The sequence below is a fragment of the Pan troglodytes genome, chromosome 8, assembly GCF_028858775.2.
Source record: "Pan troglodytes isolate AG18354 chromosome 8, NHGRI_mPanTro3-v2.0_pri, whole genome shotgun sequence".
NCBI lineage: Eukaryota > Metazoa > Chordata > Mammalia > Primates > Hominidae > Pan > Pan troglodytes.
The window spans coordinates 28695768-28720263 of NC_072406.2; the positions used below are offsets into that span (position 1 = coordinate 28695768).

The following is a 24496-nucleotide window of genomic DNA, read 5'->3' on the forward strand; positions in this document are numbered from 1 at the left end:
GTGGGTAACGATTATAATTATATTCTCAAATGCGTTTCCATGCTCCCAAACCTCCAATGAAGAAGTTTTCTTTTATCTCCAAGTTCAATAAAAAACTGATAGAAAATATTACTGTTCTTGAAGTCATGTCTTTGATAAATAGTTTGAAAACTGCATCTCTGCATCAAAATCTTTCTAGATGGAATGCTTTTCTCTTACAGATTCTGCATTTATAAATGCGAAAGTTTCCTAATGCACCATAGACAGCATTTGAACTCTAGGATGTAGAATGTGGATTAATATGTTTCTCTAAGGGAACTTTCTTTCACTTCCTTCCTTTGCCCTTCCTGCTGTTGGCTGCAGTTTGATTTCTCATATTTTCCATTCATCACATCACCAATCTTTTTTTTTTTTGAGACAGAGTCTCATTCTGTTGTCCAGGCTAGAGTGCAATGGTGTGATCTCGGCTCACTGCAACCTCCACCTCCCGGGTTCAAGTGATTCTCCTGCCTCAGCCTCCCAAGTAGCTGGGACTACAGGCAAGTACCACCAAGCTTGGCTAATTTTTGTGCTTTTTTAGTAGAGTCAGGGTATCTCCATGTTGGCCAGGCTGGTCTTGAACTCCTGACCTCAAGTGATCCTCCTGCCTCAGCCTCCCAAAGTGCTGGCATCACAGGCGTGCGCCACCACACCCAGCGTCATCACCAATCTTGACTGCTGTTTCTGGTGGTTGCTGAACTTCAGACATATCTGAGATCAGCCTCAGAGATTCTGATTCAGTGAGACTGAGATGAGACTGTATCTGACATATTTTTTGGAAGGTTCACATTGTTGTTTAATTTTTAATTTTTCTCTATTACTTTTCTCCCCAACTATATGATACAAAGATGCAAGGCATATTCCTTGGAATATAACGTCTATATCTTCTACAGAACCTAGAACAATGTGCACAGGACAGCTTGCTTAATCAATACTGGATGTCTGACCACATGAATGAAGGGTGAATGAACACATCTAATGCTTTGGTCATTTGACGACCCTCCCACTCCATATACCATCCATTTGATGGCAATTATGAAAGATCTTTCCATTATTGAATTGGACACCCTTTCCTTTCTCCCTTTAATTAGAGTAAGCAATTCAGGAAGTTGTAAAGGGTGATAGTGATATAAGATGAGGGCTACAGTTCCTGTGAAGGGGATATTGATAAGCTCTCACCTCCTCAATCTAATTGGTGTGTGCCTGGATGTAGCCTGGGGTGCTAGCAAATAATAGTGAGAGGTGACAGCATGCTGGCAGCCCTCACAGCCCTCGCTCGCTCTCAGAGCCTCCTCTGCCTGGGCTCCGACTTTGGCGGCACTTGAGGAGCCCTTCAGCCCGCCGCTGCACTGTGGGAGCCCCTTCCTGGGCTGGCCGAGGCCGGAGCCGGCTCCCTCAGCTTGCGGGGAGGTGGGAGGGAGAGGCGCGGAGGGAGAGGCGCAGGCGGGAACCTGGGCTGCGCGCGGTGCTTGCGGGCCAGCGTGAGTTCCGGGTGGGTGTGGGCTATGAGGGGCTTAGCACCTGGGCCAGCGGCTGCGGAGGGTGTGCTGGGTCCCCCAGCAGTGCCGGCCCACCGGCGCTGCGCTGGATTTCTCCCTGGGCCTTAGCTGCCTCCCCCCGGGGCAGGGCTCGGGACCTGCAGCCCGCCATGCCTGAGCCTCCCCCACCCTCCCTGGGCTCCTGTGCAGCCCGAGCCTCCCTGACGCACACCGCCCCCTGCTCCACGGTGCCCAGTCCCATCGACCACCCAAGGGCTGAGGAGTGCGGGCACAGGGCATGGGACTGGCAGGCAGCTCCACCTGCGGCACCGGTGCGGGATCCACTAGGTGAAGCCAGCTGGGCTCCTGACTGGTAGGGACTTGGAGAACCTTTATGTCTAGCTAGGGGATTGTAAATACACCAGTTGGCACTGTGTATGTAGCTCAAGGTTTGTAAACACACCAATCAGCACCCTGTGTCTAGTTCAGGGTTTATGAATGCACCAATCCACACTCTGTATCTAGCTACTCTGGTGGGGACTTGGAGAACCTTTATGTCCACACTCTGTATCTAGCTAATCTAGTGGAGACGTGGAGAACCTTTGTGACTAGCTCAGGGATTGTAAACGCACCAATCAGCACCCTGTCAAAACAGACCACTGGGCTCTCTGTAAAATGGACCAATCAGCAGGATGTGGGTGGGGCCAGATAAGAGAATAAAAGCAGGCTGCCTGAGACAGCAGTGGCAACTTGCTGGGGTCCCCTTCCACACTGTGGTAGGTTTGTTCTTTTGCTGTTTGCAATAAATCTTGCTGCTGCTCCCTCTGGGTCCACGCTGCCTTTATGAGTTGTAACACTTATCTCGAAGGTCTGCAGCTTCACTCCTGAAGCCAACCAGACCACAAACCCACCGGGAGGAACGAACAACTCCACGCCGCCTTAAGAGCTGTTAACATTCACCCAGAAGGTCCGTAGCTTCACTCCTGAGCCAGCGAGACCACGAACCCACCAGAAGGAAGAAACTCTGAACACATCCGAACATCAGAAGGAACAAACTCTGGACACACTGCCTTTAACGCCTTTAAGAACTGTAACACTCACCACGAGGGTCCGCAGCTTCACTCCTGAGCCAGAGAGACCACGAACCCATCAGAAGGAAGAAACTCTGAACACATCCGAACATCAGAAGGAACAAACTCTGGACACGCTGCCTTTAAGAACTGTAACACTCACCGCGAGGGATTGCGGGTTCATTCTTGAAGTCGGTGAGACCAAGAACCCACCAATTCCGGGCACAGTAAGATAAGCAAACAGCCTGTAACACCACCTCTCCTAGATCAATCTGTTCTTTGTTTTAAACGCATTCTCCAAAAGCAAGGTTTCTTCCACCCTTTTTGGAAGGAAAAAAAATGCATCTTCACTTTTAAGGAATGCTCTGGAGCTCCAAGGAATGGAAAACGTGGTTTATTAGACTGATCAGCAGAGTCAGCATCAAAGATACCCAAGTCCTGCGATGTAGGTCAGAGGCATGGCACAGGTGAGCATTTAATAACTCATGGAAAGCAATTACGGGCAGAGTTGTAATAGTGATTCCACATCCAAAGTTAAATGCTTCCAGTTGTGCTCTTTATGTAACAATAGTATTATTCTTATGTTCAATCTAACCTCTCTCCCATATAGCAATCTACTCATGTAATAGCAATCACTGCCACATTGTAGGCAATTTAGGATTGAAAACTCAGCTGGGGTTAATATCCCTTGGCAACATTGAGGACCTTCGTCTTGCCCCAGCTGGCTATTAATCCCCAGAAAATGCCTTGCTCGTCTGTCATTACCGCATCATTTAAACCATGGTTTGTAGCTCACTGGCTGTCTCTATGATGCACTTTTGCACAATGATTTGCTTATAGGCATGGTACCAATAAACGTAAGAGTTGGTAACAAACGGAGGAGTTAGCGACCTAGTGTGTCAGGCAATGACACAAGCTCTCCCACTCCCAACTTCCAGCTGCTTAATTCCTTCCCAATAATTATTTTAAAGCACATATCCATTTTATGTAGCCCGTTTTGAAATACTCAATATTTACCAGAAACCAAGCCTTTTGAGGTAACAAAACCCAAGGAATTACTGGCAAAACTTTCACCTGTAAAGGAAATTTCTATTTCAAGCAACAATCACAGAATAGGGGACCATTTAGGATTAACCTACATACAATCTGTTTCTGACCAGTTTGCATGTTCGTTACATGGACAGAAACCAACATAACGCAACAAGTCATATCCACCAAGAATTGTAAACTTTCTAGCCTGGATTAGGAGGGCAGAAAACGTTTCCCTCTTACTGGGTTGTATGACAAAACTGTTAATAGGCCCCAATGTACAGTGTATTCTTAGATTATAATAACGCATTCCTCTTTAGCATTTGGCACCTGACACTGAAATAAGCAGAAACTGTGGCAGTGCAGAAATTTGGGCTAAGGATGTGGGTGAGCACACAGCGAATTGTACCCGTCTTTCCCATATCTCTGGAAGTGATGCTTTTCCCTAGGACTTCAAAATGTTGCTACAGATTCTTCTTTTCTGACTCTACTTGCGCTAAATATTTATTGTTTCCAAAGCCCCTCAATTACTATTGACTTTTTGCAGAAACCGGGTCTTCTTTAACAGGGAAACAAAGATGGAATTTTCACTCAATCAGCCTCCTACCAGAATAGAATGTCATGTATGGGACTGAAGTGTGTGGGCTAAAATAGTAACTTTCCCCTACACTTTAGTGTCATAATGATAGGAGTCCTGCCTCATTGAAAAGTTGTTCTCCCTCTTTTTGGTAGGACGTGATGCTCAAAAGTAACAGGAGGAATGTGTTGTTGTCATTTAGGTTGTATAGACTTGGGAATTCGTTAAGGCACCTCTCTTCCAACTCTTGGATAAAAAGTAACAATTGGCTGGGCACAGTGTCTCATGCCTGTAATCCTGGTGCCTTGGAAGGCCAAGGCAAGAGGATCACTTGAACCCAGCAGTTTGAGACAAGCCTGGGTAGCACAGTGAGGCTTCATCTCTACAAAAAAAAAAAAAAAAAAAAAAAAAAATTAGCCAGGTGTGGTGGCATGGGTCTGTAGTCCCAGACAATCAGAAGGCTGAGGTGGGAGGAACCTGGAAGTTTGAGGCTGCAATGAGATGTGATTGCACCACTGCACTTCAACAGAGTAAGACCCTGTTTCTAAGAAAAAAATAAAAAGCAACAGCCAATCAATAGAGTGATCATAAGCAAATCAACTAAATGCAAGTGGTTCAGTCATCCTGGGTATTCAATTAAAAAGTTCTATAGTTGGCCAGGTGCAGTGGCTCATGCCTGTAATCCTAACACTTTGGGAGGCAGAGGCAGGCGGATCACCTGAGGTCAGGAGTTCAAGACCAGCCTGGCCAACATGGTGAAACTCCGTCTCTACTAAAATACAAAAATTATCCGGGCATGATGGCGGGTGCCTGTAATCCCAGCTACTCGGGAGGCTGAGACGGGAGAATCGCTTGAACCCAGGAGACGATGGTTGCAGTGAGCTGAGATCATGCCACTGTACTCCAGCCTGGGCGGCTGAGTGAGACTCCGTCTTGAAAAAAAAAAAACTATAGTTAAGAAAATTGGCGTTCTACGGAAGCCTATGTCACTTAAGAAAAGCAGAATCTAATTTGAAAAGGCCAGTGAACATTGTGTACATGGTACCCTAAAACTTAAAGTATAATAATAATAATAATAATAATAAAAAGAAAATGTTCAAGTTTATGACAAATTGTTAAGGTGTTAAAATGACATCATTTTTGTTCAGTCTAAAGAAGTGCTTTTAATTTAGTTTAGTGCTAATCAATGCATGCCAACAAAATAATTAAATGATAAAAGACTCAGATGACAATTTATCATGAGGAGGCTAACACTTGGATTCTCTGAATTATTAAACTTAGAATTAGGTTTTCTTTGAACTCAGGAAAACTTGTATTTGAAGTTCCAAATTTTATGAAAGACCCTTCAAGAAACCACCTGACATTTTCAGGTAAAGGTTTTTGTTTTGTTTTTTAACGTTTCCTTAGAAGACAAGGGAATGGACAGACTGGTTATAAACTATACAAAGATCTATGTGTAGCATTTCTGGAAGGTATGTTGTATGCAAATATATAGGATATTTTGCAAAGCTGCTTTGGGGTGTGTGCTTGCTTCTTCCATTTCAACTACAGAACAGAGGGAAGCTTGCCTCTCACTTCCTCAAAGTGAGAAGGAGTTCGTGACTGGCTCTGATCATGGAACCTACCTCAAACGAGGCAACAGAATTCTGATTGAATGTCACTAAGGGTCTCTGGTCTCTGTCTCAGTAGATGAAATAAAAGGTATCAAAACACCTCATCCCTTTGAATCTGTCTCCTGGTTGTGTCCAAGGAGCATGGTGAGTTGCAGCCAACATTATTCATCACCATGTCTCTTCCCCAGGTTAAGTCTAGATAAATTATGTCAGCATTGTGGGTTGAGGTCTTGCACTACTCAGACATTTGACACTATTTCCCCTTTGGAAGTGGACCAGAAGCTGAGCCAGTATGACCCAATACTGCAGGTCATTATTTTGGGCAGGAAATAAAAGAACAATCATGACTCTTTGGACTTGTCTCTGTTCCCTGAGATCCTGAATTGTCTGCCTTATGGAACTGAAAAGAATCAAATTAGGGTGTGGTTCAAAGAGGAAAGGCAGCCTAATTCTTATTTATTTTTACTGATATCTATTAGCTGCATGCATTTTGGAGGTACATGTGATATTTTGGTACCTGTATGCAATGTGTAATGATCAACTCAGGGCAATTGGGGTATCTGTCACCTCAAACATTTGTCTTTTCTTTGCATTGGGAACATTACTGATATGATTTGGCTGTGTCCCCACCCAAATCTCACCTTGAATTGTAATAATCCCCAGTGTCAAGGGCGGGGCCGGGTGGAGATAATTGAATCACAGGGTGATTTCTCCCATACTGTTCTTGTTGTAAGTCTCATGAGATCTGATGGTTTTATAAATGGGAGTTCCCCTGCACATGCTCTCTTGCCGCCATGTAAGACATGCTTTTGCTTCTCCTTTGCCTTCTGCTATGATTGTGAGGCCTCCCCAGCCATGTGGAACTGTGAGTCAGTTAAAGATCTTTCCTTTATAAATTACCCAGTCTCAAGTATGTTTTCATTAGCAGCATGAAAACATACTAATACAATTACAAATCTTCCTTCTAGCTACTTTGAAATAGACAATAAATTATTGTTAACTATAATCTCCCCACTGTACTATTGACTATCAGAACTTATTCCTTCTGACTGTATTTTTGTACCCTTTAACCAACCTCTTTTCATCCCTGTTCCCCACCTTCCCTTCCCAGCCTCTGGTAACGATGAATCTGCTCTCTGCCTCCATGAGATCCACCCTTTTAGCTCCCACATAGGAGTGAGAACATGTGATACTTGTCTTTCTGTGCCTGGCTTATTTCACTTAACATAGCCTCCAGTTCCATCCATGTTTTCTCCTCAGTTTGGAAGCCTTCTCATCTCAACCTGGAGGGTTTCAGTTTGAAAGATGTAAGAAAATGAGATGCTCGCCTCTGCCCAAAATGCAAGAAGTCTTTGCTAAACTCACTAAATCAGAACAGCTTGTGGCTTGAGGGAGGATAAGGTGCAAGTATTTGGGAGGAAAGCCAAATGTCGTAACAAACATGAGCCCAAGCTCCTCACGGAAGATTCTTCTGGTGAATGGGCTGGCTGGGCACAGATGTCAGCATAGGTGCATTCTTGGCTGTACCTGTGCTTTTGAGGTATGGGACCGACAGGACTTGTTTTCTGGTCACAACCCTGATGACTAAAACAAGACCTGGTATACACAGGATGAAGGGAAGAAACTGGCTGAAGGCAGCCAATAGCTACTGAAGCAATCCCTAGCTGCCTTCATTGCTCATCAGCATAAGACACTCCCGCCAGCACCATGACAGTTTACAAATGCCATGGCAACAGCCCAGAAGTTACTGCCCATTTCCATGGCAACGACCTGGAAGTTATTGCCCTTTTGCTAGAGAGTTCTGAATAACTTGCCCTTCAATTTGCATTCACCCACCCGTTAAGTTGCATATAATTGAACACGGGTATAAGTGGATATAAAAAGAGTTGCCAAGAGCCCAGCAAGTCCAGCTCTGTGTGTGCTGCCTAGGAGTTAGCCCTGCTCCTCAGGCAGCAGGTCCAGTTCAATAAAAGGCTGTTCAAGATTGTGACTTTCCTTACATCCTCTCATAAAGAATGAACCCCTTTTTGCCACAAGCAGTGTCACCTGTCACCTGAAAAGGCAACATAGGGTTGCTTGAATTCTTTTCTGAATGAAGCTAAGAATGCTCATGGGCTAAGCCCCAATTTTGGGGTTCACCTGCCCTGCATCACTTTTGCATCTCAAACCAAGCCATCAAGGTGGTATTTCCAGAGACCCCAGAGGAAGGCATCAAAAATCATTTCTTGTTCACTTTGTTCAAAGGTATCACAAGTTTTTACATTTCTAGAATATCTGCTGCTTCCTGAGCTACTCGCCTTAGGCCATGAGGGATAATTTGTTGTGATCTCATTTGTTGGTTAGTTTGACTGGTTTCATTTTAAATAGACAAGGACTTGTGTACCAGCCAAGCCTAACATTTGGCCTGAGATGTTTCATTCATTAAAGCATTATGAGTAGTATCCTGTGTCAGGTGATACAAGGGCTGGGAAGAAGATTCAAAGACAAGAAAACATTCCTCCTGCTCTTGAGGAGCTTACCCTCTGATGTCAACTACAGATATATTTTTGGGAAGATTCCTCCACTTTCCTTCCCAAAACAACTTCCTAACACAACCTCACAAGTTTTTTTTTTTTTTTTTCATTACATATGGCAGAATTTCAATATTTTATTCACTTAGCAGATCTGAATCCAAAAGTTTACTTGCATGGTTCCTGCTTATATCTAAGCTTTGAATTAAAGCCATTACATTCGGCCCCTTGGTCTACATATCACCTCATTTTGCTGTCTTTGCTCACTACTCAGGAGGGCGAGCAGGAGGCTGTTGTGTTTATTCAAACCTGTAACATCACACTTAGGGAAAAGTAGATTCCTGATAGAGATTTTGCCTTTTAAGGTGGCCAATGACACTGTTATGGGGCAAAGGGGGCCTAATTCTTACTTTACGAGGGGATATAAGGGAAGTCACAAAGCTATTATTAAACACAATCCAGGTCTATAATCATAGATACAATAATTGATTGTATGATCGAATCTTGCAATTTTGAATGGAAATATGCTTCCCTAACATTTTAAAACAGTGCTGCTGCATAGAACTTTCTTCAATAAGAGAAATGCTCTTAATCTGCACAGACCAATGCAGGAGCCATGAGCTGTGACTCTTAAATACTTAAGATGTGATTGGTGAGACTGGGGAAATGAATTTTAAACTTTAGTCAAATTGAAATACTTTAGATAGCCACACATGACTATTACTACTGTATTGGACAGTATAATTCAAGAATCATAAGATGTTTTCTTTATTGGATTCTGAAATAGCATGCTTTACAATTTAAATATCTTGAAAAATTTTAATACACAGTATTTAAAACCTTTATATAGTAGTTATAGTATAGTTATCCATAATTTAAGAGTTATAGTTTAGCTATCCGTAATACAGTGATCAAAATATAAAATCTACAGAGGCTGTTATAGTAATCTTTAGTTCAGCAGTCTAGTGTAGTAACATACATAGGGTAAAAGCTCAAGATTCTCCCCCTTACTATCTATGTGACTCGGGAAGGCCATATAATATCTATGTCTCAGTTTGCTCATCTGTAAAATGCAACTGACAATAATAATACATGTCCCACAGGACTGCTGTAAGAATTAAATGAGTCATTCATATACAAGCATGTATCATGGTGCTTAGCTACATGGCGATCACTCAATAGTAATCTGACTATTTGCAGACAAACATCCCTCTTTGGAAAGATTGGCGGGCTGTTCCTTAAGCATAAAGAGCCATTTAGATGTAGTCTGTCTCAGTCAACCAAAACATCAACACAATAAAAAAGTAGGCCATTAAGAGCATACAGAGTTATTGCTGGCTTACACCAAGTAGAATAAACACCATAAATTACTTGTGAGCTACCTATAGAATCAGTGAATTTTCAGGCATGAAAGGAGACTTTAGTCAAATCTCTTCATTTTACAAATAGGGAATTTGAGCCCCATGAAAGTTAAGTGCTTTGAACACAACCAGGCAGGAATGGAACTGAGCTCCTGCATCCTGACCCAGTATCTACCAGAGACAGAGAAAATAGACTCTGTCTAATGTTAGTCAGGGGCATATCTCCTAGAACTTGAATTTAATGTATGTCTGTAGTTTTTTGCACATCACTTTGCTAATAGGCAGTTTTCACATATGAAATTCAAAAATATGCTCACCTCTGTGTTTACTCACACACTTTTGCCAATATTTACCCAAACTGCAAGAGCATCTGCACTGCATCTCCAGCCCCACTCAAGCCTTCAGATGACTTCAGCCCCAACTGTTCTGGTTCAAAATGTTGCCCATTTAGTGATAATGTCTAAGAGTAGATGGAAAATGTATGTAGTGAACAGAGTCATAACAAAACCAATTTAAACCCTAATTAATTGCTTTCTTCTCATATTAGTAAGGTTGGTGAAGTAGTTTAAGGAGCATATTTACTAGGTTAAAGAAATTGGTGCAATACTGTAGCAAAATAGAGTCAGGCTTTGCTAGTGGGGATGGAAGATTATTGATTTTAGGGGGTTCAAAAATGTCTTCCCCAAATTCATGTTCACTTAGAATCTCATAATATGACCTTATTTGGAATAATGGTCTTTGCAGAATTAATTAAGGTAAGGTTTGAGATGAGATTGTACTGGGATTAGGGTGGGCTCTAAATCCAGTGAGCGTCCTTATAAGAAACAGAAGACACAGGGACACAGAGACACAGAGGGAAAGGTGATGGGAGATGGAAGGAGAGTAGAGTGATGGTCTACAAGCCACTGAATGCCCAGGATTACTGGCAACCACCAGAAGCTAGGAGAGGCCAGGCCTAGTGGTTCATGCGGCTAAGCCCAGTGCTTTGGGAGGCCAAGGCAGGAGGATCACTGGAAGCCAGGAGTTTGAGACCAGCCTAGGCGACAGAGCAAGATATAATCTCTATAAAAATAATTAAAAACTGAGCCTGGCATGATGCCAGGCACCTGTAGTCCCAGCTACTCAGGAGGCTGAGGTGGGAGGGTTGTCTGAGTCCAGGAGTTCAAGGCTGCAGTGAGTTATGACTGCACCACTTCACTCCAGCTTGGATGACATAGTGAGACCCTGTCTCTACCAAAAAAACACAAAACAAAACAACAACAACAACAAAACCAAAACCCCACAAAAACAAATAACTTGAAGGGAGGCAGGGAGTAGTTTATTCCTCAGAGCCTCCAGGAGGAACCAACCCTGCTGACACATTGGTTTCAGACTTCTGGTTTTGGACTTTGAGAGAATAAATTTCTGTTGTTTTAAGCCACTTAGTTTGTGGTCCTTTGTTGCATCAGCCCTAAGAAATGAATCTATTGATCACAACAATATAGCTTACTCCCAGCTTTCATCTGACTAGAGAAAAACAGGATTTACAGTTTATGCTTTCAGACAAATTGCATCTAAAAGTAGGAAATTCAAGAGTTGGCTAACGATCTGTGGTAGCAACCCTCCAAGATGGCCACCAGGGATTCTTCCCTCCTGGTATTCACACCCTTTTGTGGGTGCCTCGCCTACTGAATGAATATGACTGATATGTGCAAATGATAGGGCATTGTGGAAATAACAGAAAGTGGCTTCCTAGGCTAGGTCAGAAAATATGTAAGAGCCTTGGCATCTCCTGGCTTACTTGCCTGAGGGAAGCTAGTCGCCATGTTAGGAGATCGCTCAAGCAGCACTGTGGAGAGGGCCACATGGTAAGGCCTGCTGTGCATGTCTCTGAGCCATGTTGTGAACAGAGCCTCCAGCCCCTCAAGCCTTCAGATGACTGCAGCCCCAACTGACATCTCAGCTGTAACCTCAGGAGAGACATTGAACCAGAATCACCCAGCTAAACCATAGCCAGATTCCTGACTCAGAGTGACAGGATGAATGTCTACGGTTTTAAGCTGCTAGGTTTTGGGGAAATTTGTTATGCACCAATAGATAACTAATACAGGGTTCAGAACAGAACTCTTGGTTTCCTCTCCTGAAACAGTGTTCCCCCAAGTCTTCCTCACCATTTGGCTTAGGCAAAAAACCTTGGAGTCCATCTTGATTCTTCTCTTTTTCTCATCCTCTAACAATAAATTCAACCAGTACTGTTAGTTTTTCCTCCAAAATCAATCCAGACTCATACCTTGTTCCACTTGCTCCACTGTTTTGCCCTAGATTAATCCACCACCATTTCCCTCTGGACTATTGCAGTAGCTTCCAAACCCAGTGCTTTCAATACTGCCCTTTCAAAGCTGTTTTATTAGATGCTGAGTAAACATAAATCATTTATAACACATGATGATAAAGAAGCCAAGATGAATATCCACATGCCTACCGCTGACTTTAATGAACCATTACAAGTACCTTTGAAACATTCTCTTTGTTTCTTGCTAAATGTCTTCTACCCTAAGAGGCTACTACTCTCCTGAATTTGTACTTTCATTTCCTTGTTTTCCTTTAAAGTTTTACCAACCTACTGCTTAGTTTGCCTGTTTTTTTTTTTTAGCTTTTTATAAATGGAATCATAATTGACTTTAAAATTCAGTATTGTGTGCCTGAGATTCATCCATGCCAATGTGTCTAATTCATTCCTTTTTATTACTGTGTAGTATTGCTTTGTTAGAGTATGTATTAATTTATTTATTTACTTGTGTTCTTTAAAAAACATAATTATTATCACATCACTCCTTAGGTTAATTTTGTAGTGGTCCATTGCACTTAGGCTAAAATCAGGCTCCCATCCATGGTATGTAATTCCTATAATTTCTGTCTCATCAGTGGTGATACTGACACACTGGTCTCCATTTGTTCCTCGAACATGTCTAAAGTATTCTGGCCTCAGGGCCTTTGCACAGCTTGTTGTCTTCTGTCTGGGGCTCTGCCTACAGGTCTTTGTGTGACTCAGGTCTCAGTTCCATGGCACCTCCTCCTAGGCCTCTCCTGTGCCCATCCTACCTGCAGAATCAGCCCTACTCCCTACTATTTATCCCACTGCCCTGATCTCACTACCCCATTCTACTTTCTTCCTGGCACTGATGCATCTGTTTGCCTGCTCGGTTTCTGATTCCCTCCACTGAGATAACAGCCCTGTGAAGGCAGGTGCTATGTCTGTTGTGTTCACAGCTATTTCTCCTATAACTAGACCCTGAAGCAGCCCTTGGCACACAGTAGGTCCTCCCTACATATTTGTTGAGTGAATGAATACATAAAGGTTTGATTTTTTAAAAAGTCAAATAAATTGGGCACTGTACTTCTCCTTAGGTCAGAGGTTCAAAATGGGATGATGTTGTCCCCCGAGGACATTGGCAATATCTGGAGACAATTTTGGTTGTCACACCTGGGGTAAGGGTGCTACCAGCACCTACTAGGTAGAGGCCAGGGATGCTGCTAAATATCCTGTAATGCCCAGGGTGGCTCCCAGCAATACAGCATGATCTGGTCTAAAATGTTAATAGTGCAGAGATTGAGAAACTCTGCCTTAGGAGAAAGGAAAGAAAGGAAGGAAAGAAAGAAAATAAAGTAAGTAAGGAAGGAAGATGAAAGAAAGAAAAAGAAGGAAGAAAAGAGAGAGAAAGAAAAAGAGAAAGAAAAGAGACACAGAAAAAGAAATGAAAAAATAAAGAAAGGAAAGAAGAAGGAAGGGAAGAAAGGGAGGGAAGGAAAGGGAAGGGAAATGAGGGGAAGGGAAATGAAGGGAAGGGAAGGAAAAGGAAGAAAGGAAGATGGCTTCACAATGACCTTTAAAACAAAACTTTAATTTCCCTCGTTTTTATTTTAAAAACAAAAATAAGATTGACGAGACTGCAGAAGCATATTAAATCACAGAAAACATAAAAATCTAGAGATAAAAAATTCTATATTTATAACTAGACTTAAAACAAAACTTTAATTTCCCTCGTTTTTATTTTAAAAACAAAAATAAGATTGACGAGACTATAGAAGCATATTAAATCATAGAAAACATAAAAATCTAGAGATAAAAAAATTCTATATTTATAACTAGACTCAAAGGGATTTGACCCTTTGATTTTTCATGGCACAATAAGCCAAATGAGTTTGTTTAGTAGTTAAAATGTGAGCAAGAATGTGTAGACGTGGTAAGAGTTAATTTAGGATTAAAAAAAAAATTCCTCCCCAAACAGTAAGGTTGTAACACAGCAGTATCATTTAAATAGCGCTTTCCAAAATGAAACTCTAATTTTCTTAGCATAAAAGAGATTTTAAACTTTTAAAATGCCCATAGTCGGCCAGGAGCAATGGCTCACGCCTCTAATCCCAGCACTTTGGGAGACTGAAGCACGTGGATCAGTCGAGGCCAGGAGTTTGAGACTAGCCTGGCCAATGTGGCAAAACCCCATCTCTACTAAAAATACAAAAATTAGCTGGGCATGGTGGCCCACGCCTGTAGTCCCAGCTACTTGGGAGGCTGAGACAGGAGAATTGCTTGAACCCAGGAGGCAGAGGTTGCAGTGAGTCAAGATCGCACTACTGCACTCCAGCCTGGATAACAGAGCAAGACTTCATCTCAGAAAAGCAACAACAACAACAAAAAGTGCACAAATCAATGGAATGATCCCTGGCTATTGTGGGATGCAGAGCCAACCACAGGAGTGGTGCATAATCTGTAAATCATACTCACGTACCTGGAACTTGGCTGAGGTGCTGTCCTGGTTGGAGCCCATGCTGCAGGACCATTTGACAAGAGGAAGCTTCTAGAACAATCTCCCCTTTCCCCTCTAAATTGATTTCTATTTTAACTTCTCTGGACATATATATCTTGGATCATGTTCTCATACTCATCATGCTGCCACTGACTAATAGTTACTGTGCCCAACACTGGGTATATAACAGTGGACTAAGTACATTTTCTGATCTATTCTTAAGGTCTTAGGGACTCAGGATGTTTAAACTGTCTTTACCTGCTGGGAAAAATGACCAGTTCATCTTGTTCAACTCCTCCACATACATTTTATTTGAAATGATTTTTTAAATGGAAACTTTTACATTGAAAAATGTAAAAAAAATTTTTTTAAGTTTAAAATTCAAGTTTTAATTTTTTTTTTGAGGCAGTGTCTCACTCTGTCACCCAGGCTGGAGTGCAGTGGCACAATCTTGGCTCACTGCAACCTCTGTCTCCTGGGTTCAAGGGATTCTTATGCCTCAGCCTCCCAAGTAGCTGGGACCACTGGTGTTCACCACCAAGACCAGCTAATTTTTCTATTTTTAGTAGAGATGGGTTTTTACCATGTAGGCCAGGCTTGTCTCGAACTCCTGGCCTCAAGTAATCCATCTGCCTCAGACTTCCAAAGGGTTAAATTAGAAATCTCTATGAAAAGACTTCCCACTGAGCTTTTGCGAAGCGGCTCCTAGTGAGCAGTGTGTATGTGCTTCTGTGGTTGTTTATTACCTGGAGGAAGGTGTGGGCCCATAATCGTGACCTGACTTTCAGGACTGCGCTTTCTCCTCCTTCGAGTCGTCCCACTGCACAGGAGATTTGTAAACACTCGATATTTGTACAGTTCTGCAAACAGCAGTGGGAACACGTCAGAGTCTTTAAATCATGGTAGAGACTGAACACTGAAGTTAGCTTATTTACATTTCATTTCCTCAAAAGTCATCACCTTATGATAAATTATTAATGTAAATAAAGAACAATATATTGCAACAACCAAGAAAACACAGTTTAATGGCGAGGATGAATGGAACACAAAATGCAACATAAAATTTAAGCTCTTTTCGAACGACTTTAAGAGAATCTTTCTGCAGCAGCAATTTAATTGTTCTGTTTCATTTTCTCAGAACTGGGGAAGGCATTGCTTATAGATATTCACAATACCCAATGCTGGGTTCAGCAAGTCTGGAAGGGGTTGCAGAGGAAGACTCTTGAGCCTATATTATCTCAAAGATCTACAGTTACTGACCAATTGACATACATTTGTTCCATAACGTTCTTCTGTCTAAATTATTTCCTGGTTATAAAGGAGGCTTTTCTGCGACTTTCATTCATTAGGCTATTTTTAATAGGTTTCTAGAATTGCCCAGCATATAATGAATAACCTTTAATATATGAAATGTATGTTCCTCTAAAGGATTCATTATAATGACATTCTATCTAGCAAATCAGATTTTCTTTCTTTTTTCTTTTCTTTTCTTTTCTGTTTTTTTTTTTTTTTTTTTTTTTTTTTTGAGACAGAGTTTTGCTCTTCTTGCCCAGGCTGGAGTGCAATGGTGTGATCTCAGCTCACTGCAACCTCTGCTTTCTGGGTTCAAGTGATTCTCTTGCCTCAGCCTCCTGAGTAGCTGGGATTACAGGCACCCGCCATCATGTCTGGCTAATTTTTGTATTTTTAGTAGAGATGGGGTTTCACCATGTTGGCCAGGCTGGTCTCGAACTCCTGACCTCAGGTGATCCACCCACCTCGGCCTCCCAAGGTGTTGGGATTACAGGCATGAACCACCATGCCTGGCCTCAAATCAGATTTTCTAATCAGATTCCAGCATGGAAATAAATGAACACATCATAATCCATTTTTTGTGTGTCATGCACAGAATGATACTTCTCTAATTGTACTCCCTCATGGGTTTAAATTTATCTTGTGGCCCATGCGTATTCATTTTTCATATCTCAAGCCCTCAACATTGGCCTGTGAGTACTCAATAAAAATCAATGTATTGGATATTATGTGAAGTAGTTGACTGAGACATTTCACTTTAATGAAATTGATATAACACAGAATAATCCAAGGAACATATTATGACAAGAACCTTTTTTGAGAACATTTTTCAAGATCCTCAGAATTCTCTGCAAAGGGGTTAGTAATATATTGTCTGATAAATTGCGGTGAAGTTCATTTCCTACAGGATGCTTCCAAAGGCAGGTGGGTGGACTGTCCTTGGGCTACTAGAGTTGGGTGCTGAGGTGCTGATGTTGTTTGGCTATGTCCCCACCCAAATCTCATCTTGAATTGTAGCTTCCATGACTCCCACATGTTGTGGGAGGGACCTGGTGGGGGATAACTGGATCATGGGGACGGTTTCCCACATACTGTTCTCATGGTAGTGAATAAGTCTCACGAGATCTGATGGCTTTATAAGGGGTTTCCTCTTTCGCTTGGCTCTCATTCTCTGCTTGCCTGCCACCATGTAAGATGTGCCTTCTGCCTTCCACCATGATTGTGAGGACTCCCTAGCCATGTGGAATCATGAGCCCATTAAGCCTCTTTTTCTTTATAAATAACCCAGTCTCGGGTATGTCTTTATCAGCAGCATGAAAATGGACTAATACAGGTACCCACAGCAGGAACAGGAATTCTCAAAACTCTGTGGTTTGTGGCCCTTTCAAGGACTCTCATGTTGACCTGTGCTTCACGGCTGACATGCTGTGTACCACTAACCCTGCCCTTCAGAGGGAAGAGGGGTGTCAAGGTCAGGAGTTGTAGACTCCCTGCAGATGGGGATCCCAGTTAGCCAGCTCTTCTAGAGGATTCTGGAGAAGACAATGTTTGGAATGAGCCATGAAGGTATGAATGGGAGGTCACCTAGCAGAATGGGAGACCTGGCCCACGATTCTGTTGTACTAGACCAGGGCATGCTCGAGAAAGGGAAGGGCAGGGTATATGAGGGTGAAATGGACAGATGGAAGTAGGATAGCAATGAGAGACAGTCTATATGAAGAGTCTTCCTATGCATGCTAAGGAGTTTAGATTTTATTCAGAAGGCACTGGGGAACCTGTGATGCTTTTATATCCAGGGGATATTGATCAGGTTTGTATTTTAGAGGGATGGGTAATATGAGAGGAAAGAGAAGAGAGAGGGAAGATTGGGGGGCAGGAGGGTGATAGGGGCCCGTTGCAAGAGCCCCTGTTGAGTGATACTGAGGCAGTGGAAATGGAGAGAGGAAGATACATTTTGGAGAAGTTTAGAAAATAGAATAGAGACATGATGACTACACAGAGGTTACATGGAGAATGCTCTTTGGAGAAGAATGGGGTGGATGGGTGGTGGTAACACTGAGACTGGGGATTCTAGAGAGGAGGTACATTTGAGAAGTCATGGAGACAAGGGTTTTGGGTATGCGAGGGACGGGGGTGGCTCTCAGACACCCAGATCATGCCTTTAAGGCTTGAATTCAGTAAGGGAGGGCTGAGATGACAGGAGGCACTTAGGAAGGACTGGAAATATGATCATGCAAAAAAAATTAAATGGATGAGAGAGAAGAGGAGGGGGCTGGGATGGAATCCTGTGGAACAGGGGCATTGAAAGGATGGGCAGAGAGAAATCTTAGATGAGAATTTCTAAGAAGAGACCATCCAAATGGCAGAAAGAGAACCAGGAGGGGATGTTTTCGGGGGAATTTCAGAAATGTCATAGTTTCAAGAAGCGGCCAATAGTATCAAATGCTGGAGAGGCATTAAGAAAGGCAAGATGGCTGGAAGCTGGGCAATGAAAGGGAAGACAGGAAAGTTTGGAGAGGAGGAGATGGAGGTGATAGCTACAGAAACAGCAGGGGCCCACTATGAGAAAGGGAAGGGTATTCTTAGGCGGAGGAGAAATTATTTTTCAGTGTTTTAGATACAAATTTTTCCTGCGCAAATTGGAAATTATGATCCCAACACAGGATGTTGGCATTTTGCACTTTCAAGTTCCTCATCAGAAATGGGATTCAGTAAGTTGTTTTTAACTAAACAAAATATGTAGGAGGTCTTATTTCGCTTTTGATTTTAGAATAAACTTTGCATAATCACTTTCTATCCAGAGTTGTTTTGACTCCAGGACATAGGGGGTCATAAGATTTGCAATTTTTGAACCAGTAAGAGAGAAAGAGAGTAATATATGTGTTAACAAAACCAGATATGGAAATCAAGAACTGCCTTGGCCTTCATCTGAGAGTTTCTATGATATTCGGAAGTTTAAAATTATCTTACATCAACATTTAAAGAGAAACAATAGAAGGAAAAAAATGGACCCTGCAACGCAAATACATACAATTTTCAAAAAAAATTTAGTTGTTGATCTCTACTGTCTCAGTGTACTCATGAGACATACCCTGAAGTGGAAATTAAAAAACATACTTGAACTTTGATTTTTTTTTCTTTTGTTTGAGACAGTCTTGCTCCATCTCCCAGGCTAGAGTGCAGTGGTGCCATCTCAGCTCACTGCAAGCTCCGCCTCCCGGGTTCACACCATTCTCCTGCCTCAGCCTCCCGAGTAGCTGGGACTACAGGCGTCCGCCACCAGGCCTGGCTTTTTCCTTTGTATTTTTAGTAGAGATGGGGTTTCACCATGTTAGCCAGGATGGTCTCAAATCTCCTGATCTCGTGATCCACCCGCCTCGGCCTCGCACAGTGCTGGGATTACAAGCATGAGACACTACACCCTGTCTAACTTTGATTTTTCAAATCATTAATACTGCATATGTTTGGACACTGGTTTTTCAGAGGGATTTTTCCCATTGGTACTGCATATTAGAATTCTGTAGATGTCTCTTTTTTATTATACTTTAAATTCTGGGATACATGTACAGAATGCGCAGGTTTGTAACATAGGTATACATGTGCCATGGTGGTTTGCTGCACCTATCAACCTGTCATCTACATTAGATATTTCTCCTAATGCTATCCCTCCCCTATCCCCTCACCCCCGGGCAGGCCCCGGTGTGTGATATTCCCCTCCCTGTGTCCATGTGTTCTCACTGCTCAACTCCCACTTATGAATGGGAACATGCAGTGTTTGGTTTCTGTTCTCTGTGTTAGTTTGCTGAGAATGATATCAATTGTTTTCTGTTCTATTGTACACCATGGAAGCTTTTTCAAAATGATAACATGCAGAGCTTTATTAATTTATCCTAAAAGGAATAGTATATGGATTCCCTACTGTTATGTTTCTTAAACATTACAGTGTCATAAAAATTTACTTGAGGCTGGGTGCGGTGGCTCACACCTATAACTCCAGCACTTTGGGAGGCCAAGGTGGGACGTTCACTTGAGGTCAGGAGTTTGAGACCAGTGTGGCCAATGTGGTGAAACCCCATCTCTTCAAAAAACACAAAAATTAGCCGGGCATGGTGGTGGGCACCTGTAGTTCCAGCTACTCAGGAGACTGAGGTGGGAGGATCACTTGAATCCGGGAGGCGGAGGTTACAGTAAGGTGGAGATTGCACCACCGCACTCCAGCCTGGGCGACAAAGCGAGACTCTATCTCAAGAAAAAAAAAATTTACTTGAGTTACAGTCTTCCAGTTGCCATAGTTTTTTTTTTTTTTTTTGTCTTCAAAAAGTAACTTCAGCTACTTCTATCATAACAAATGCTTCATTTTACTTAAGTTTAACTGATTATTTAAGTGAGATTTGCTCATTATATTTTTCTGTCCATTTCCATAGTTCAAACATTTTCTACTGTCAAGATGAAATAAATGAATGTCAAGGAGTGTTTAAGGCACACCTTTTAAAGCCATTTTAACCATTTTAAAGTGTGCAGTTTGGTGGCATTAAGTACATTCACAATGTTGTACCACCATCACCTCCATCCAACTCCAAAGCTTTTTCATCATCCCAAACTAAAACTCTTGAAAACTCCTGCATCGATGAGACACAGAACTAGGATTTGTTTACATGTCTTTTATCCTAATATCCTCTTTGAGGGCTCTTGGCTGTGACTAAAAAAAGTTATCCAGCTGGGCATGGTGGCTCACACCTGTAATCCCAGCACTTTGGGAGGCTGAGGCAGGTGGATCAGCTGAGGTCAGAAGTTTGAGACCAGCCTGGCCAACATGCTGAAACCCTGTCTTTACAAAAAATTAGCCAGGTGTGGTGGCACGCACCTGTAATCCCAGCTACTCAGGAGGCTGAGGCAGGAGAATCACTTGAACCCAGGAGGTGGAGGTTGCAGTGAGCTGAGACGGCACCATTGCACTCTGGCCTGAGCACCAAGAGTGAAACTCTTGTCTCAAAAAAAAAAAAAAGTTATCCATGTGATGGGTAACACATTTGGGATTTTCAGGAATATGATTCATTTAATATGGCGTTATCCTACTTTATTGGACTGAAATAAATTATTATCAGAGTTTTAAAATATTTTGTCATGCTTTTGTTTTTTAAAAATAGTTAATTCCAGGTAAATACAGGAGTGCAGGAATGGAAAGGAAGTTAATTTAGGACTTCCTCAGCTCCCTGCTTGCCACCCATTTGTTTTCCTTAAAAACTCATGAACCTTCTCTGTATCATCTGATAACTCCGACCGGGACCCCCTGATGAATTGCCCTGAGTTCAGAACTGCAGGAGAGGCAGAGCCTATGGGGGGAGGGGCTGTTCATCTGGCTCCTTGTACCCTAAGTCTATGGATTACAAAAAATAATGCACTATTCTTTTGGGCTAGTGCCTCTCTGGCATGAAGCCATGGTCTCATGGCTGCCTCAGGGCTGCCCAGATCCACCCCTTGCATCCACCCCTTGCATCATCCTTCCTGAGTCTTGTCTCCTGTATTGGAACTCTGTGTCTGTCCTCCCCACCATGTGTGCACCCACACACTTGCACATATGCACATGCACCCAGGTCCCACAGATGCCACTAAATTGGCTGAGAGAGTAGAAGACTATTTATCCCCAGTGCATTTTCCACTTTAGTTGAAGGGGCAACTGATTGTTAACATTCCCTCCTACTGTCATTACATTTTATCTTTGCAAATCCTTTCTTTCTTTCTTTCTTTCTTTTTTTTTTTTTATGAAGAAAAGAGGTTTAATTGACTCACAGTTCCACAGGCTGTACAGGAAGCATGACTGCGAGGCCTCAGGAAACTTACAAGCGTGGGTAAAGGGTGAAGGAAAAGCAAAAACCTTTTTTGCATGGCAGAGAGGGAGAGAGAAAGCAAAGGGGGAATTGCAAATCCTTTCTTAAACTTTAATTTTTCAGTTATGTAAATCAAGCGTATGGATTTCCATTCTACAGATGAGAAAATCAGGGATTCAATTTCTTGAGCACTGATTTCCTTTCTTCAGTGATAGCTACCGTGAATTATTTCAGTTTCATAAATGGCTGGAGCAGTTCTAGTCCCCAAAGCATCCTTGAACATTGTCATAAAAAATGGCTGATTTCATTTATTCATGTCATAGCATTTTATCTTGAATTCAGCAGATCTGGTGGCTAATGAATTTGGTCACTACCAGCACTATCTTTTAAACGGCTTGCAATATATCATTGGCTTATAATTGGATTTAGGATTAAGAGCGTGTAGGTTAAGAACACATAGAAGGGCACACCATGGAGCATTTTAGACAATGATTCCAAAAGCTATTAATACTGTCTGTGATGAGTTCACTCACTGTGTCATTCACATGTTTGTTCAACAGATGAGCTGGTATTATGCTACATGTTGAGAAAACAACACTGAGAAAAAAAACATGCCACCTACCCTAATGGGCTGTCAGGACTGCGGACAGGGAAGTAGGGAGGATGCCCCCTTGGGTCAGTGCACCGTGGCACCTCGACAAGTCTAGGAGCCATTCAAAGTTTCCGGGATGAACCCAGTCTGGAGAGGGTCAGCAGCATAGGTAGGTTAGGTGTCTAATGGCTTTCAACCCAGCCAGGACTGTGACTGCTGCCCCTGTAGAAAGAACTCTAGCACCCTCCTTGGTTCAGTCTCTTCCAGTTCTACCTCCACCTTCCCTTTTTTTTTTTTTTTTTTTTTGAGACGGAGTCTCGCTCTATCTCCCAGGCTGGAGTGCAGTGGCGCGATCTCGGCTCACTGCAAGCTCCGCCTCCCGGGTTCACGCCATTCTCCTGCCTCAGCCTCCCGAGGAGGGGGGACTACAGGCGCCCGCCACCACGCCCGGATAATTTTTTTTGTATTTTTAGTAGAGACGGGGTTTCACCACGCTAACCAGGATGGTCTTGATCTCCTGACCTCGTGATCTGCCCGCCTCGGCCTCCCAACACCTTCCCTTTCTTATTACTCATTTGCCCTGCGGTCTTCTGCCAGGGTCTCTCTCTCTCTCTCTCTCTTTTTTTTTTTTTTTTTTTTTTTGAGACCAAGTCTCACTCTGTCTCCCAGGCTGGAGTGCAGTGGCACGATCTCGACTCACTGCAACCTCCACCTCCCTAGTTCAAGCGATTCTCCTGCCTCAGTCTCCTGAGTAGCTGGGATTACAGGCGCCTGCCACCACGCCCAGATAATTTTTTTTGTATTTTTAGTAGAGATGGGTTTCACCATGTTGGCCAGGCTGGTGTGGAACTCCTGACCTCAGGTGATCTGCCCACCTCAGCCTCCCAAACTGCCGGGATTATAGGCTGAGCCACCACACCCAGCCAGGTCTCTCTCTTTGGCTTGCTGCTTTGGATGGACAACCCTGGACTTGTCACTGTGGCCTTTGATTCAGTGTCACCACAAATCACTGCATCTTGGCCTGAGCTTCTGAACTGCAGCTATGGGGCAGGAAGTACGTGCTTGGTCTGTGCCCCCCATACCAGACCCAGTGTTCCCAGCCTGTCCCTGCCCCAAGCACGGAATGTTTGTTTTCTTGCTTTATCCTTATTTTATATATCTATTTTAATTTTTATGGTTATGTAATAGGTGTATATATTTATAGGGTCTGTGAGGTATTTTGATATGGGCATACAATGTGTAATGATCACATCAGGGTAAATAAGGTACCAGCACCTCAAGCATTCATTTCTTTGCATTACAAAATGTTCCAATTATGCTGTTTTAGTTATTTTTAAATGTACAATAAATTGTTGACTATAGCCACTCTGTTGTGCTATAAAACAATAGACCTTATTCATTCTATCTAACTATATTTTGTACCTGTTCACCATCCCCACTTCTCTTGTTTGCTTGCTTTTGAGAAGGGTATTAGCTTCTGAGGTGATCTCTGATTACTTCTGCATAGCTGGAGAATGTGCATGCAGCTTCCTACTTTTTATGGACATGGTCTACAGAGCACAGATAAACCCTGACATTCACTTTCAGCCCTTGCCACATGGTCAGGGAAGAGGATGAATATTCACATGAAAACATAAAGCACTAGAAGCTGCCGCAATAGGATGAGTGGGAGAATAGAATCAAAAATGCTGACTCTGACCGGGCATGGTGGCTCATGCCTATACTCCCAGCACTTTGGGAAGATGAGGCAGGCAGATCACTTGAGGTCAGGAGTTCAAGAGCAGCCTGGCCAACATAGTGAAACCTTACCTCTACAAAAATGCAAAAATTAGCTGGGCATGGTGGCATGTGCCTGTAGCCCCAGCTACTCGGGAGACTGAGGCAGGAGGATTGCTTGAACCCGAGAAGCAGAGGTTGCAGTGAGCTGAGATTGCACCACTGCACTCCAGCCTGAGTGACAGAGCAAAACTGTGTCTCCAAACAAACAAAAAAAGTGCTGACTCATGAACACTGAAGATAGTATTGCTAAGGGCTAACTAAGCTCAGGCTTGAGCTGCCACAGACCCCAATGCTAAGACTCAGCAGGGGTTTTGGCCCAGGAAACCTGAACACAGCATTCTTTTTTTAAAAATTAGAGGCTGGGTCTTGCTGTGTTGCCCAGGCTGGTCCCAAGCCCTTGGCCTCAAGGGATCCTCCCACCTTGGCCTCCCAAAGTGCTGGGATTACAGGTGTGAGCCACCATACCCAGCCCTGAACACACCATTCTTGCCTCTTCCAGATAAGCAGAAGCTCTGAGATTCTGGGACAGGTGCAGAACTCCAAGGGTCCATGCTCACTTCA

General features: G+C 42.9%; 1 protein-coding gene across 3 annotated transcripts in view; it reads right to left on the reverse strand.

The window, feature by feature from the left end:
* The window catches only part of ITGA8 (integrin subunit alpha 8), a 212455-nt gene that overhangs the window by 19638 nt on the left and 168321 nt on the right, over window positions 1–24496 (reverse strand). For 2 of the 3 annotated variants that reach the window (XM_507671.8, XM_054660790.2), the window contains exon 27: window positions 15190–15303. In XM_507671.8, the coding sequence (XP_507671.2) occupies window positions 15190–15303 (114 nt within the window). Of the gene's footprint in view, window positions 1–9955; window positions 10117–15189; window positions 15304–24496 lie in introns of those variants that run through there. The other variant, XM_016962719.3, reaches the window with a different exon arrangement.